Source organism: Camponotus vicinus, unplaced genomic scaffold, assembly GCF_025532165.1.
Source record: "Camponotus vicinus isolate PSW18456_S1 unplaced genomic scaffold, iyCamVici1.0 SCAF_14, whole genome shotgun sequence".
Classification (NCBI taxonomy): domain Eukaryota; kingdom Metazoa; phylum Arthropoda; class Insecta; order Hymenoptera; family Formicidae; genus Camponotus; species Camponotus vicinus.
Window position 1 is genome coordinate 393,968 of NW_028141950.1, and position 18,054 is coordinate 412,021.

The 18,054-nt window shown below is 38.9% G+C and overlaps 1 protein-coding gene across 19 annotated transcripts in view; it reads left to right on the forward strand.

The window, feature by feature from the left end:
* LOC145965091 (uncharacterized) overlaps positions 1-18,054 on the forward strand; it is a 190,287-nt gene that overhangs the window by 11,105 nt on the left and 161,128 nt on the right. For all 19 annotated transcript variants that reach the window (XM_083088398.1, XM_083088413.1, XM_083088416.1 and 16 more), the window contains exon 2: positions 2,971-8,570. In XM_083088398.1, the coding sequence (XP_082944524.1) occupies positions 3,008-8,570 (5,563 nt within the window). In that variant the 5' untranslated portion in view covers positions 2,971-3,007. The remainder of the gene's footprint in view (positions 1-2,970; positions 8,571-18,054) is intronic.

An 18,054-nucleotide genomic window follows, 5' to 3' on the forward strand; every position in this document is an offset into this window, starting at 1 on the left:
GGAAAATTTTTCTATCAAATCAATTTACGCTTATATAAGGAGGATATCGTTAAATTGTTAATATCAGTATTTTATTCTCGACATTGATTACGTTTTAAACGACGGAAGTGGCTCTCGGATGCACGTATTTTGAATTTCGCATTCTGCAAATCACCAACAGTCGGCAAACTCTAAAGGCCACTTTGAAATTGTCGTCTCGCGACGCTATCCAATGACGATAATGAGATAACAAGTATGGCGATAATTACGGGATATTGGCGGGATACGTGTCTGTCAATTACCAGCTTTGTTCTTCGATTCTGTTTATTTCTACTTGGCGCGGTCATGTATCTCGTCGATTTGCCGTTCAAGTTCTCCGCTGATGATCACGAGACGTGGATAGAGGATGATGGCGTTTCCGCGTTATTACCGCGTGTTTTTCTCGCATATATTATTTGCCGTCGTTATCTGTTAATCTACCGTTTCCAACCTTTTTCCATTGTATAGTCATTATGCTAAAAGTTACATCGGCAGACATAAATTAATCTCCAAAGAGAGGCAATATGTATATTTATGAATTCTCTTTATAAACATTTATTATATTTTATTAATCGCATAAAAGTGCAGTCGTTAAGTAAAAATATGTAAATTTGAACTAATAAAATATATAATATATTGGAAATACTAAATTTATAAAAATATCAATATATAAAGTAAATATTTAATTTAAAAATACGATAAATGTACGGGCGCGTGTATTGTGTTATATTAAATTAAATAAAATTGTTTATCTGTATTTTTATTATCGTACAGTATATTACTATCGAGTGAGACGTAATGTACCCGGCTCGAGTAAGAACTTGATCATTCGGTAAGCATAATTGCATCACGATCGTATATACGCGGTGTTTATGTAATCGGGGCGATAGCAAGCAGATATTTCGCGAGATCGCTATACCGTAAGTCAATACCGTTGTATTGATTTCACTCGTGAATATTGCATTTCTTTTACATACTGTTAGCTATTCGCCGTGTCAACTCGTAGTTTCGAGTAACGAATAATGCGAATTCTCTGGCCAGTCGGTTGCAAACATTTTCCGGGAAACGTCTAACGCAATACGCCGATAGGGTTAACAATGTTAAGTCTCATTTGCGTGCAGTCTCGAACCGGAACGTGCCGATGAACAGCACGCTCAATCGGAGTGTCACGCATTGCATCCGAATCAGATGCGTCTGAAGACGTGTGTGCTGTAACGAATGTTAATTAATTAATTTTTTTAATTATCTCTCTCGTAGGTGCCTATGTTTTTTCTTGTTTTAAAGTTTTATCTTTTATCTCGAGTATGAAGAATGTAAGATATGTAAAAAGAGGCGAATTATGGGAGCGGAACAAGCATCACGAGTATCATTTTATTAATTTACGATTACTATATGCCTAATTAATTAGTCGCTGAGTTAAAATGAGGTAACAGGTGCGATGCGGCAGACGTAAAACCGACACGAGAAAATAAACGCTGCCAACTTTTTTGCCGATTTATGCAATATGAACATATTGATATCGAATTAAGAGCAAGTGTCTCCTTATCCTATCTGATAAACGGAAATATAACAAATCTGTAGTAAAAAGTTCATTTGGCACACCGCCACAGTTTCTGGGTTAATGTGCCATTAGATAAATATTACGCGAATAGAAGATTATACGATACAATCGGTTGTTAGTTATTAATCGCAAAATTAGGATTCAGTGCGTATTTTCCTTTCTTATTAATCATTCACAATTTATAGCAATTTTTGTTCATTTTTTTCACAACTGTACATTATGCATTTTATCTTTCCCATCTCTTTTTATACCTTATATTTTTATTATTATATATTTATTATTTATTATATTTATTATATATTATTATATATTTATTATATTTTTATTATATATTTTATTATATATGTTTATTATATTTTTATTATATATATTATATATTTGTATTATTAAAATTTTTTTATAATTAAATATTTTCAGTATGTTTGCATATAATAAAAGTAATTTACTTTTCTAGCTTCTCAGCGAGTGAAATAGACAGTTTCATATCCTTTTTCTACTCATTTATACATCTTCCTTAATACATAATATTACTTTTGTTTTCTCTTCACTTTTGACATTATTTTTCATGTACAAAATTCATCTCTTTTTTATTATTTTAAGATTTTATTTCTTACTTTAACTGTAGTGGATTATATTTACAAAATAAGAAAGTATTCTTGATGTATATTCTTCAATTAATAATATCTTTAGAGTTGGTTTTGCGATGCAAATAAACATACCTATTTCTCTCTTTTCCACTTTCGACATGTATATCCTTGACGCTTACGTCACTTGGAGGGGAAATACGGGCGGAAACGAGTATAACGGTATCACGGGAAAAAGGGATTTGAAGCCGTGCGGCGGTATTCTCGTTTTAGACGCTTTGTAAGTTCCTTGAACGAATTCGTTACGGTCGTTGCACTTTGCAACGCCGGGCGATTCCTTGAGAGAGAGCGAGAGCGAGAGAGAGAAAAAGGGAGAGACATTGATTGTACGCGAATGACGGCCACGAACCGAAGACGAGATTTTCTGCTTCGATATTTAGAATATGCATACACGTGTTTAGACTACTCCAGAGCTTGTTGGCGCACTCTCGCACGACTCGGGGAACATTAACTCCGCTCGTGTTGGCACGTGCTCGCAAGCATATGCGGTTGGTGCGCACATGGCCGCGTACGTATATCACGTACTTGACCGGGTTAAATACCAACGCGGCGGTGAACTTATGAGACAATTTCAAGCGACTATATAAAGATCTGAAATTGCGACACGAGAGACAAGGACACGATTGTTCGTACAAGATATTGTTTGAAAAAAAAAGCTTTTTTAACTATTTTAAAAAAAATTTAATTTACTATTTCAAAAACTTTATTTTTTTCTCGGTCGAGAAGATTACGGTAAAATTTTTTCAGGCGACCTTAAAGGGAGAACGGTGCACAGCGTACCAGAATGGAGTCAATGGAGAAAGTCTTCGATAGCGATATCTCGGAAACAGATGCGCAACATAATCAGAATCCGCTTAAAGGAGACGGAAAGGAAGCGAATGCGGGAACCGTGCAAGTTTTCTCGCTCGATAAAATTACCGTTGAAAAGATTGTCCTCGAGTCTTCGAACGGATCGCGAGAAGTACTGCTGACGAAGAACGAGTCTTCGAGGAAATTCTCTCAGAGTTTTGAGACAAAGTCGAATGTTGTCAAACGAGCGAAACACGACCGACAGAAATCGACAAGTAACGGCATATTCTCCGTACCGGAAAATGCGTTCACGTATTCAAAACCAAAAGACACTAATCTTAAGACCATTATTCTTGATAGGCAATCAAAGCTTCCCATCTCGAAAAGCCGAAAGAGCGACGACGTTAGTTTTCCAAACGAAGGAAGAAGGATCAAACCGATTAAATTTATTAAGAATCCATCCATCGGTAGCATTGTGATCGACGATCTAAATTCGACGAATGCAATCGCCAAGAGAAATAAAGTGCCACCAAAAGTCCCGGAGAAATCTGCGATCAAGAAAGAAAATACTTCATCTTTGACAGTGACTTCAGTCTCTTCTACGAAAGAATTGTCAAAAGATTTATCGCCAAATCGGGAGAAAGTTGTTGACGAAACATTATTTGCGAATACGCAAGAGCAATCGACTGAACATAAACTTTTCGAAACGGAAGATGTTAAAAATGATCACAAAAATGGTGCTGATGTAAATTGCGTTGAATTTGAGAAACATAATAAAATATCTAAAATTGCAAATGTGCAGTGCAATGAATTGAACGAGATCGAAAAACAAAACGACGCAACAGACGTCGAAAACCGGAGAGAAAGCGCGAAAATTGACAGAGACGCGCAGAGTTGTCTGGAGAAAAGTCAAGCGACTATCGAAGATCTTCAAAAGAATCTGAGCACCAGGATTCAGCCTAGTACTGCGCAAAGTTATAAAGAGAAGCTGCTGGGTTTTCAGGCCAATTATACTCCGAGGTCGTCGATTACCACGGAGTCGAGTGGCAGCGAGAGACTAAGTTCCGGATTCGACAAGGATTTTCTCGAGAAGCATAATCTGGATAAACGATTGAAAATCGAGGAGAAGAGACTGTTGGAAACCGATCTCGATTACACGTCCGACCACGACCGAACTAGCGAAACCGAAGATCAACCACGTAAAATCGACATCAGGCGAAGATACAGCAAGAAAGTAACAGAGATAGAGAAAAGGTGGTCCGGAGAATTTTTAGAAAATCGTTTGCAACGTAACTCCTCGGGATCCTCGAAATCATCTTACATTGAAGAGTTTGGTAGCGTGTCCTCGCGCGAGAGCATCGTCGAGGATCACGACGGTCGGTTGCTTTTCGGCCAAAAACATCCAGCAAAGTTCGCGAAAAGGCAAACGTCGATCGATGAGTCGAAGATACGAACTTCGGAGGAAATTCTTGAGAACAGTACCGTGAGCACTGTCGATTCCGATTCGTGCTTGGAGGATAGAATCAAGGCTGTCGATGAGGACATTGCTCATGTGAATGAAGTGCAGACAGATGAAGATATCGATGGACTTGATCAAGCATATGATAACGAGAAAGTAAAAGATTGCATTCAATGGAATGAAGAAGTAAATACCATTCTCACAACAGCGACAGTTTCTGAAGAGAAGAATCAAAATTTACGAGAAGAGAAAAGCATTAGTGACACAACAGGCATCGATAATTGTAACGATACAAATTCGAATCAAGTGGAGAATAATTATAAAAAGAATATAGTAAGAAACGAAGAACGAATGTCAGATATATTTCTTGTAGATGAGAAAAAACATTCCACTGAACAAAATAACGATAAGACTTGTTTAAGTTCCTTTACGGTAATTAATTCAAAAGAATCTACCGATTCGACCTTCGTACTCCGAAATCATCGCAATAAAGACGGTTACGCTAGTCTTATAAAAGAATTCGCTATGGAGGCGGGATCATCCAAGATAAAGAAAGAGGAGAAACAGAAAAAGAAGCTCGGGTTTCGACGTCTTTTACCAGCCATTTTTTCGCCAAAGGATTCTCGAAAAGATTACAAGAAAAAGGAGCAGAAGGAACGAAGAAGATATGACGAACGACATTTTGCTCGTTATCAGCAAAATGGAAATTACACGAGATCGCCGGACACGATGAATCTAAATGAAGATATCAAGAGAAACGTCAAACTGGATAACAGCCTGAACGGTTCCATCATCGATGAGAGGTTGGACGAGATCAAACGCGAATTGTTTCCCGAACAAGGACCAATTACTAGCACACCGGATCACTTTTTGCAAACGGATGATACGCGACTTCTTTGCGATAGAACCAAAAGTCAGAGATCGTATACTACTGATTCCAGTCTCAGCTCGATCGCGCCGGACGAGAGATGGACAGAGCGTGGCGGACAATTTGTTATCTCGCCCGACATCAGAAAGTACGAGCAGAGGCAGAAACGCGAGGAACATGACAGCCGACGATGTAATTATTTGGAACGCAAGCACAGTTTACAAGAGTCGAATCATGGCAATCGTAATTATTTCTTTCAGAGAAATCACGGACCTTCCGGTCGAATTTCGGCGCCGCCGGGTGAACGATATTTAGTTCGACCTCGAGCTATTCATCTCGTCGATAGACCGCTCCCTGAGATCCCGCAGTCGCGATTAGAGTTGTCAAACTATGAAAATTATCAGGATGGCATTAACCAACTATGCGACGATTTCAGTGGCATGGATGTTGTTGATAACAAAAATTACCAGAATCAATCCGGACTTTATCAGAATGATGGCAATCTCGAGGCGGGCTTAATCAACACCCCGCAATCAGTTCCCGCGCAAGTCAAGATTACTCGGCAACCAATCGTAAATCAGATTCAGAGAGCGCCCTTAATTGGAAGAACTTCAAAGTATCCATCATCTGGTTCCAGCCAAAAGTCCGGCGATTATGCCGATTCGAGTTGCACACCTAATTCGAGTCAAAAGAGCGAGTTTTCTCCTTCCAGCTCGAAAAGCGGCGAGTATTATTTAAACTCGCCTCGCAGTAGTACCCGAACTTCTCCTACCGAACGATCAATCTTCGAAGATGGACGAGAAAAAATCTATGAGAACGAAGCTCAACCAGTGACTTGTCAATCGTCCATTAATTACGTTGAGGAACACGTTTACGACGAAACTCCATCATCACCATGTCGTGAGAAACATTTTTCAAGCGCAAAAACATCGGATCATATGGCAGACAATTCGCCGGAGAAGAAAGATAATCTACTCTGCGAACCAAAGTGTTTATCGCATCGACAATCTCCTTTAAAAAATAGCTCTTTCCAACATTCTTGCGAAGATAATGAAAATGTGCAAACGGAATCAAAGCGAGAGATTGAAAAATCACGCGAAGATTGCTTAAAAAACCACGAAATACAATTTGATATAAATTCGAAGAACGATTCACCAGCGGCCAGCCAAGCTGAGAAAACATCCATTCGAAACGTATCGCCGTCGAAACATGGAATGACAACAACGATGTCTCCATTGGTGGGGTCCCGAGCCAGAAGATCACAACCAAATGATCAAATCTTGATAGCCTCGCCCAAGAGAGAAACCATCTGTCAGTCTCGAGTTTCTCGGCCATCTAACGAGATGAGACTCTGCGGCGCGGAATCGCCCATTCCCATAGCAGATTCACACGAGGGTATTTCTGGCATCGTTCCAATTGAAGTGCGACATCAATACGGTAGCCAGAATTCTTCCGCTACGGGAATGAAAAGATCTATCGAGCAAAAGATTATACCGTCTTCCGGCTTCTCGAAAGGCATCTCGCGTCCCGAGCCAATTTATGGACACCGTAGACAACAGACTTTTCATAGGAGCGACATTACGACCTTGGAGACGAAAGAAGATAGACACGAGAACGATCAATTGCCACCTAGTTCGTACAGCTCGACCGAATCATGTCGCGACGTTGATGAGAGAGTGGCGCGAGTTCGAAATCAGAGTTCGCCACCGCAACATTTACAGTCGTCGGAAGCTAAGCAAGTATCCGATGAATCTGAAAGAAGAGCAGATCAATCTCCTGTACGTCGCGAGATCATTCAATCTCCTGTACGTGAATCGACGCAAGACTTTTGTCAGCAACGGCAACATGACGCCAGTCAACAACGTACTTTATTCGCGACGAATCAACAATTGTCACCGACGGCGAACCAAGATAAAATATACACGAGTGCAAATTCGCTTCAGCACGAATCGATTTACGAGCAACGTCAACGACAGTATCAGCCACGACAAGGACAAGAGCCTTTACATGTTCAACGAATCGCCGATATAACGTACGGTCAACAAAGTCCTTCGACATATATGCTATTGTCGCCCTCGAAACAGGAGACTAGGCAGCATCTGAAAGCATTTTATTGGCAGCAAAAGGCGTTGGAAGCGCATCGGAAGTCGGCCGTTTCATCGGCAAATTCCGGTCCAAGACAGATTGCGCCGAAAATTGATTTGCCGGAAATGAGAGAAGCGATGTATTGGCAACAGCTGAAGAAACTGGACGAGGAGCAGCAGCGACGAATCTACGAACGAAACGCGATGGAAGACAGACTCTACGAAACGTACAAGACGAGAACGAAAAGTCCCGTGGCGACTTTGTTGTTGCCTAATGCGAATCAGACATTTAATTCTAAAGGTGTGACGGTACCTGGTCTCGTCGTTCACGGGGACAGGCCGTACTGGAGCAACATGCAGCAACGTCTCAAGACGAGTCCGACCGGAAAGTTACCGTTAATGCAGACTCCAAAGGGCCAGAATCAACCGGTGCTGGTTGTTCGGCCGCAACAAGCGCTACGGAATCGTAAGGAGATGTCGATGAAAACTATGAATCCTCCCGCGGGATACGATGCGCAAAGATCCAAGAGCGCCTCCCCGCACTTTCACAGAGGCGATATCGAGCGTGTCAGTTTCAACGTGACATGCAGAAGACCAGCCGCAAACGAAACAACCGGCATCTCGGCGTCCCCGAAGAAACCGGAAGCCAGCGAGATTCACGAGGAAGACAGCAACGATGGCAACGAAGACAAACCTCGTCCGCCACATCCGATATTTAAGAGGGGAAGCCTCATAGGAGGAGACTCGGTCGAATACGGTAGTGCGGGACCCAAGAGAGTCAGCTTCTCCAATCAACCGAAGATCGGACCGGATTTAGCGACGGGCAGCTGGCCAACCAAGCATGGCACGGCACCCGAACCGCCCACCAGGCGACACAAAAGCGAAAACAGTGCCTCGGATGCGGATTCGGTATATTTGCATCAAGATCGACGCGACGCAAATCAGGATGTTGCTTTGTACGGTACTCGGACAGCAGATCCAACTTGTCGCCCGCAACGAGACGCCGGCTACGACGCTAACAGACCTCTGCCTCCTCCGCCCAAGGATCCTTTCGTAATCTCTCGCCGTGAAAACAGCGTTAAGAATTACGTCTGCAACGAGATCCGATGGAACAGCGAGGAACAACGCAGCTGTCAACGACGACAGGGTGAGTCTCAATTTTTATATACATATATATATTTACATTCTTATAAAATATATTAATTTTTCTATTAATAAAACACGCCGAGTTATTACAAATAATATTTTAGATGAAAAGTATTGTTTTAAATTTTACTCTACGAATGGCATCTATCTTGTAGGAAATGATAATAATTTAAAAATTTTAAAAATACTTAAATGAAAGCCTGAGAAAAATAATTATTCCAACTTGAGAAACAATAATAATTAGTTATATCTCGTAAATTGTGAATTCAAGCTGTCAAAATGAGACAAAGATCATTTATATTCATCATCATATTGAATCAACGGGAAGTCGCGAGAATAGACCGGACGCTTTTTCGGCGAGTAATCCCGGAATGAGGGTGCGCTTTGCAGATCGTAATTCGGTCTAGACAAGATGCAAACCGCACGGCATGACGGCGTATGACCGTGCATTCGAATGAGCCTCTTAAGGGGTAGAAATGGATCGCGGTATCGCGTTGGAGCACGTTCACAACCGTGAAGGTGTGAGAGAGAAACGAACGCACAAGCGTCACCGCGTTCGTTCTCACATAAGCTTGAATCTCTTGAAATGTACAGAGAATGGAACGCTCTAATACGCGCGGAAAGATCTTGCGTGGATTTCCGTTTTTCATGGGCTACTGCGGAATCTCTTTCGCGACATAAATATCCGCGCAGACGCGTGAATTTTGCTCGTGCGACCAACGTGTTTACGCCCTTGCATCTTATCCACCCTTCCCTTCTTTCGTCATTTTATTCACTTATTTAGTCGACCTCTCGCTAAATCGTTTAAAGATGCGCGATAAACCAAAGATAATATCATCGCCTGACTAAATTTTTAAGATTAACCATCTTCGCCGACGCAATCTTTGTCGACACAGTTCTCGCGATTATATAAAGCGTATTTCATCTTTAATATTTCCTTTTAAATTATTCGATTAACAAGCATTGTTCTTCAAAGACTTATATTCAACGTATTTTGCAATATCATGTTTTTTCCCTTTCTTTTTTTTAAATTTTATTTTTATCTATTTATATTAATTATACTGATTATGTAATTATATAATTATATAATTGATATAAATAAACAGATATCGAAATATAAAGGAAAAAAAAAAGAGTAATATTATTTTAGACTAGACAGAGAATGACGTCTCTGGATAGTCTTTGTACAAGGCGAACAGAACAGTCACAATTAATAGTTCTCTTCTTGTAGACTAGAATAAATAGGGTCACTGACATTGCACTTGTGTAAAATGTTCGACCGATGCGTAAAACGTCGCTTCACCGACTTTAATGCACTCTTACACCCACGCTCTTCCGGTCGTGAAATGCTTTGAATCGCCTACACGGAAGAAAACTTTACGTAAACCTGTTGTCGATATAATAATTTTGCATTGTACATTATTTATATATGTGCGTGTAGATTTGTGATAATAATTTATTTATTTAATTACATCTGTGTTTATATAATAAGTTTTTATTGAAATGTGTATCATTATATTACGCGTTTTTGCGTGTTTTTTATTCCTTAATTATCGACGGATAAATTTTAAAATGGCTATTATTTTGGGAAAAATAATATTATAAAAATTTTATTTTATATAAATAAGTATGAAGAAAAAGAAAACAAGATGTAAAAAGCAAAACGTAGTAATATACGAGTTACATGGCCATTTATTTGTTCAAACTACAACCTCAAGTACTTTCACGGTCGTTTATGTAAAATCCACGAGTCATACTGCGCTATATTAAAATTTTATAGCTTTGACAATACACCTACGGAAAATGCGCAACTCTAGATATACATTGCGGAAAATCTTGCTGCCTGACAAAGACGTTGTCTTTGATTCCCGAGAGACTTTTACAGAACGACTGCATCGCTTTCACGACTTGCTATCTAAGCTAGCTCCACTGTTGAAAATACATAGCATCATAATGGCATGATTTAATATACAATAATAATGCTTAAAAATTTCGTTTGTGTTTGTTAATTTATATTTTTTAAAAACAACACAAATTATTCTCTTACAAATTAGTATGTTTAATTATATGTATGTCAAAAATTTATTTCCGTTAAATATCGTTAAAAAAAGGTGTGAAAAGAATTATCATTATTTTATATTCTCGATTTCTTTCATTTTCTTTTTTAATTGAAAATATCCAAAATTTTTTATTTCTCCCAGACGTCGCAAGTGTCGGTTTCGTTGAATTTCTTTCTGAATCTTGTGACGAAACATCGGAGATCAAAGATGATGGACGAGGACGTTACCTTTCCTTTAATGCCACTTGAACGCTGAATTGGCGCACAAGCGATTTCCGGAGACAAAAGAATTCTTGATAGGGAAGTAGAATAGTTTGCCGAATTTCCACGCGCGCGATGCATGGCGCAATATCTATGCAGATTAACCGACCCGCAGATGCAGATTTGAATGTTCGGTGTTTGGAATTGAGAGTCGTGCCAAAACGCATTCCGGCCTCGTAAAGGAGAAAACAATGACCCGACATTATCTGGTACATCAATTTTATTTCTATTAATTATTTCATTATGCGTATGTCGACAAGTAGATTTAAATAAATTGACAATTGATTACACACAATATTTCTACTAATTTTTAAATTAACCTTTTATATTTTATTGATGTATATATTAACAGCGTCTTGAAAAAGCTATTAACATATATACTAAACTAACATATTATGTTTACCGAAAGAAAGAGTAATGAATATAATTGATATAAACCGTTTAAATCTTTTCGTAAATAATTAAAATATTTTTCGAAAACGATACAGCTGTTAATTTCTTAAGGTATCTTTATTCTAAAAAAGATACTAATTATAAAGAAATATATATAATGTGCGTTAATTAAATTTCTTCTTCTTGCGAAAAGAAGCAGTATTTTATTTATTTCAGAAGTAAGGAAAAAACTACATTCCAATATCCAAATTATAAAAAAATAACGATAACACAATTTTCTTGTGAAAAATTGCACAATTTTTCTCTCGGAAATTTAATAATTGTGTATCAAACTTTCTCCATCCCTCAATATACGTAAAATAATGTTTTTCGTAAAACTCGTCTGTCGACAAGGCGCGCATTCTCCTTGTTTAATTAATCCTTATTCCATTTTCCCGCGCGTCACTTCATCCCTTCGCGAGATCGCGCTGCACCGGCTGCAGCGGTAGGGTGCTGCATCCGGCGAGGAATTACGCCCTTCCGCACCTTCGCGTCGCGTGGTGCCGGCTGGGTACATACGTATATCCGGGGGTTGCCGGAGGTCGTCGAGAGAGAACGGTCGAATGTTTTCTATCCGGTCAGTATCGTTCGGGAAACGGAGAGGATGCGGCCTAGGTGGGCGTTCGGGGTTCGGGATCGATCCCCGACTCCATTCCCGTGACGTCACTCGAGGAGAGGATAGAAGGAGAGAGGAAGACGTCGGGAAGGGTGGTGAGGGAGATGGCGTAGCCGGGACTCTCCGGGCGTCCCGGCGATGTACTCCTCTCTCCTTTTGATGGTGCTGCCGCTATCGCTGGTGCCGCCGGTGCCGCCGGTGCACCACGCGTGAAACGACGTGTAGCCGGTAGCTGGTAGTTGTGGTGGTGGCACGGTTCGTATTCCACCGTCTCTCCCACACTCGCCCCTCGTCGCATGCGGGGGCGTCTTTTTCGAAAAGTACCGATCGATCGCGACCTTCGTCGTCGTTGAGTCGTCGCGGGCAAGAAGTACGCGTACGATCGTCTCGTAAGACGAGCCGCGTAAGACGTCTCGGCTGGTTATATAGCTAAGGGAGAGAGCCGCCGGGTTCGCGAATACGTTTCTCGCCGGTGGGGTAGCTAGTGGTGGTGCTGGTGTGCTGCTCCGCCGCTACGTCTATCGTCCCATCGTGAAACGACGTGTAGATAGTGGTGGTCGCAGTCGTCGTGGTGGTGCGTTTCGTCTTTCAAGTTCGTCCCCCGTCGCGGACCATCGACCGCGATCTTCGCGAACGCGAGGGACCGTCGTCACCACGGACCGGTGGTCGTCGATGCGCCTGATCGTGACCGGTAAAATTGCCGACCATCTTGATTACGCGCAACGATTCCGTTGGCACAGTGCGAAACAACGCGTGCAGCTCGGTTGGCCTACTCTTTCTCCGCCTCTCGATTGTTATCGTTCATTTCTCCTTCATGAGAACCGCCGATAGTTGTCGCATCGAGAATCGTTGAGATGCGAACGAGAGGCGCGCGATGTTGATTATTTATTTATGACAATCGTATTTGCGCGTCGCATTGATGAAGAGATTCGAAAATGCTCCGGGAGAAAATGGAGAACGGAATATGTCGCCGGTAGTCGACGACACAAGCAGCGTCGATATGGTGAACTTGCGAGTGCCTTGACCTCGGTGCAATCGTTACCGCATGTAGAGTAGCGTGGCTAGTTTAGTGGCTACCTTCCAAAATTATATTCTTCTTGTTTCACATCATTTCTAGGAAAAATTCTGCCTCTTATACGAATGATATTTTTACAGTTATGCATCGATATATTATAAATATCAACCAAATATATAGGTATTGAACGATGACGTTTTCTCTCGTACTTTATATGCATTGATTTGCGATTGTAATCTCACATCTTCTCTCTTTTGATCAATGAAGAGTAAGAAAATAATACTTTTGATATATATAATAAATATATATCGATAATAAATTATTATTATTATATTATATATCAAGGCATTATCATAATTAATTATTCAACGTCATCATAGTTGATCATATATTCCATCTTTCGTAGAGGCGTAAAAGTAAAAAAGTGATAATTCATTTCCCAAGTAAGTTTTATTCTTAGACAATATAAGATATGTACTTAACAATCGTAATAAAGGAAGGAAAGAAAACAGGAAGAATATATAGACGTGGTTCATTAAGAAAAAAACTTGGTTCTTATTTTCACGATGTATATCATACAATCTGCTTCTGGGTTTTCTCGCTTGTTATTTTGATTGAGAAAAGTATAAAAATTTATTGCTCTAGTGGAATATAATTAAATATGATCATTATTTAATTGAAAAATAAACAAGTTTCAGAGCTTTTTTTAGTTGCTAGATGTTAAAAAGCTAACCAATGATTTTTGCAATCTTATGCGGCTTTAATAATCCTGATATTATCTTCGTCTTCTTTTAGACAACATCTTTAAAGTTGAATGATACGATCGCTTCCAATGTTTATGAAGCGTAACTTGAGGTTACTGACACCATTATTTCGTTGGTTGGAATTTTTCCAAAAAGCCGGATATCGGCGCGCCTTGAAAAGCGTATAGTCGAATACAAGGTCCAATTATGGAGGTGTTTGGCAGGCAATCCATAAATCAGGATCAACGAATTCGGAGGGTAAAGTGGTCCGATGAGGGATGAACGGTCAAAAGAGGGCAATGACAGTCGAACGATCCGCATCGTTTCTCGAATCTCTTCTCCATTTGACATTTAACGTCGAAGGTACCGAAAAGCGATAAATATCGAGATAACGGTTCACTTGGCCGCGCTTCGATCCGCAAATCCAATTAACCGGCGTTTTGCCAAAAAAGCAAAAGATCCAATTAGCCTCATTAATTAACCGGTACGTAGCGCTGAGTTTCTCGTTCGCTTTTGGTATCGTCAGGTTACGTCACGTTGATACGAAGGCGAATCGCCCTCTCATGTGGGCAGCATCGATAACGATCGTTTCTCTTCCTAAAGCATGGCCCGTCAATATCCTTTACTTCGATTATATTGAATAACGAAAGCAATTATCACAATTATAGTTTTCGTAGGATGATGGAATTTCTATTCTGTTAAAACCGCTACATTTATAGAGAGCTTATAAACCTGATCGATTCTCATCGTTTTCATCTGCTTTGACAAAAGGCCATGAATGGAATTTTCATTCAACCGAGCTTTGCAGTAGGTGGATGAATAATTATATGGATTATTAATTTGCAATTGTGCTTTACGTGATATAATTTCAACATTACTAACTAATAAAAATGGCGTGTTAATTGTAATTTACCTATATCATTTCAATTATGTCAAATGTATAATAAATTTGATTATCATATTATGAATTTATGTTCTAATAATGAAACCAATAGTAAAGATATGATTTGTTTGGAGTAGTTTTTTACATTTTTTTAATTAATACTTGCTGTTTACCAATATCATTATTTAATTAACATATTTTAATGAGCGTTTCGCATAAATAATACTAGAATAATGATGCATAGATGAGAGGAAAATTATAAATCTTCAAAGTTCTACAGGATTGGGATTGTTGTACTATAAAGCTAGTGCTTCTTTATTGTTGAACGATGATAAATGACACCTAATTAACACAGTCGATGCCTTTGGCAAATTGTGATAGAACGATATAGTTTTCCGTAGAAAATAAAAATCATAAATCCTAGAGACGATTCATAGTAGTCGGAGAAGCAGACCGCGCATCTCCGTCGTTTTTGACGAACTATTCATCATAGTCTGTCTCTCGCAAGTGTCTACAATTCCGTTTTCAGACGTCGCTTTGAGAAACGATGGGATAAATGAAGCTGCCCGAGACTGTTATGACGGGATGCCCTTAACTGAAGGGTTGTGTCATTTCTCTGACCCACTGATCCGGTTCGCTCGCAGCACACGCCCGAATACGCACGATCCCGTGTTCTTTGCGACCGGAAGCTGGCGGAAACGTCAATGGCGCTGGGATCCCGGCGTCGCGACGACGATTCGCGTCTTATCCCAAAATCGGTCTTGTCCGATATAATCGGATTTAATTTTGAGCGCGATTCACATAAGGCGACTTGCATCTTGACATTTTCATTTTCTGAACAGCATCTTTATTTGCCAGCATTGATAAAATTTTATTTTCATTATTCCTTTTATAAAATGTAGATGAATGTATCTCTCTGGATAGTGGAGAAAGTTACATGTAAACGCTGTTACAAAAAGCCACGAATTCCTTTAGCTTCTCTCGATTTTCGCAACTTTAATGGATAGATTTAGAAATCGACGATATCGTTCTCTCGGTTGCAAATTGTGCGATTGCAAATTTATGGCTTCGAAGACGATTTAGTTGCATCATTCGATTAGAGATTGCTTCAGTGGAATCGCGTGCTCGTGATTGCACGACATTTTAGATTAAGAAAGTGCTTTAGCAGGGTGCTTTAGATAACCATAGTTACAAAGAGGAGATTCATAAAGTATATTCATATATGATCAGTGATTATGTTCTCAAGTGACTAGGAAAATTAATTATCATTATAATTAATATAAGCACGCAATATTTTATCAGACCATATGGATTTAGCACACGTTTGCTGGAATCCTCTTCGTAACAGGGTTGGCAAAATTCCACATTTTTGGGGTAAATGCCAGTGGTAGAAACCGGTATTTTCCAGAAAAAACCGGCAAAAACTTTTCTATTAAAAATGTTAAAATAAATAGAAAATTTTTTTATAATTTATCAATTGAGACAGTGTCTTTAATTTATGTTTTATCTTTATAAATAAAATTCAATATAATAATAATAATAAATTAGAAATCGACATAGCAAAAGAAAAATTAATTAATTTTAACTAGATTTATACTGATAAAAATTTTTAATTCTCTCACATCTTTTATTAAACTAAATATATTAATATAAAATTTAGTAATATTTATATTTTTAAAGTTTTATAAATTTCACGTATTAATTTGAACTAAAAAATATTTTATTACTATATTGATTTCATTTATTAAATCAATAGCGATTATAGTGTGATTTATTAATTAAAATCAAAATATATTTTTGCATAAAGCTATATAAATATATTTTAATATTACATATTAGCTTTTATCAGTTTTTGCCGGTTTATTCCATTGGATAAAATCCGGGATTAAAAACCGGAATTTTTCACTGGTTCCTCCACTCACTGAACTTTTCCGGGTAATCCTACTTCCGTAACCGTCAGGACAGTGCATCTTTGCGTTCTCGCAATTAGAACGCGATGTAATTGCAGATATAAGCTCGACGAGCTGAGACGGGGTTGAGACGGGCTGAGACGGGAATCGCGCTCGCGAGTAAATTTCGCGGTTTCGTCGGCGGATTCGATAAAGGAGACGATAGAGGCGGCACGTTTCCCGTTCGCCGACGATGGACGACGCGACGAGACGGCGGTGTCGCGCGGCGGAAACGCGACGTACGAGATCCGTCGATCGCGTGCATCCGCGGCATCAAACGGCGCGTATCGCGCGGCTACGTGTCATCTGCGGTTTGTGAACGCGCGCAGCGCGTCCACCCGCGCCCGCGTCGCTTTCGATGACGCCGCCCTCGAGACCCTGAGAAGAAGGCTGCGGAAAATGTTGATCGGACGCTGGAAGAGCAAGGACAAGAGCTCGGGCAAGGGCTCGTCCGGCTCCAGCGGCGGTGGCGGCAAAAAGAAGCGCAAATTCGGCAGAGAAGGTAAGAAACATCGACGCCCGCACAGAAAAAAAATAAGTGTCAAATCAAAACTTATATACTTAAACTAACGCGTTCATTGTTTCGTATATACGCAACAATTTATAATCTTCTTAGAAGAATTTAATAATTTTAAATTTCAACAATATTATAGTCTTATTTTAATATTGTAATTGTCAGCTCAAGAATATATAATTATTTAATTCCACTTTAAGAAAATTATAATCTTTGATTTAAAAATGTTATTTTCTATCTAACATTGTTTCTTTTCCATTCAAGAAAATTGAATCTTAAATCATAAGAATATATTTTTCTTGATTGAAGTATATAAAATGGCTTCATTCAAGTAAGCAATTATTCAAGCAATTATATTTTTCTTTAATTAACACAATATAATCTCATTTCAAGATTTCCATGTTAAAACTAAATATATTTTCAAAACAAGAATGTCCTTTTTTTCTGTGCACCTTTTAAATCGGCCCCTTTAAATCGCCGCTATCGCTGGGATGACCATGTTCGCTACACACGATGTTTTTTAACGCACGATCTTAATTTCTTAATGAAGATTTCTTTAACGAAATTAAAGAATTGATTTTTTTCAGCCAGAAAAAATATCATTAAAAGTATAGGAGATATATAAATGTTTGAAGTAGAAAATAATAAACATCTTTTTCGTGAACAAAAGTTTTGAAAAGTTCAATTATAAAATTGTATTTTTTAACGAAGGGAATTTTTAAATTTAAAAAATCTTACTCTCTAAAGTTTTTTACAAGGATCTGTGGGTAATGATAGAAAATAAAAGATTGTAATATATGATTTTATTTTTGCTAATAAAAAATTGATTTTAAATTTGTCAGAAAAGTTTAATTAAATTCATTACAATTAAGATATATACAAGCAATATTCTCTAATAATATAATAATGTGAGTGATATGTGTGAAAACCTATACCATTATATATATTTTAAGAAAGTATAAAATAGTATCAAGATACTTTTGTTTTATTAAATGAACAAAAAATCGATATTC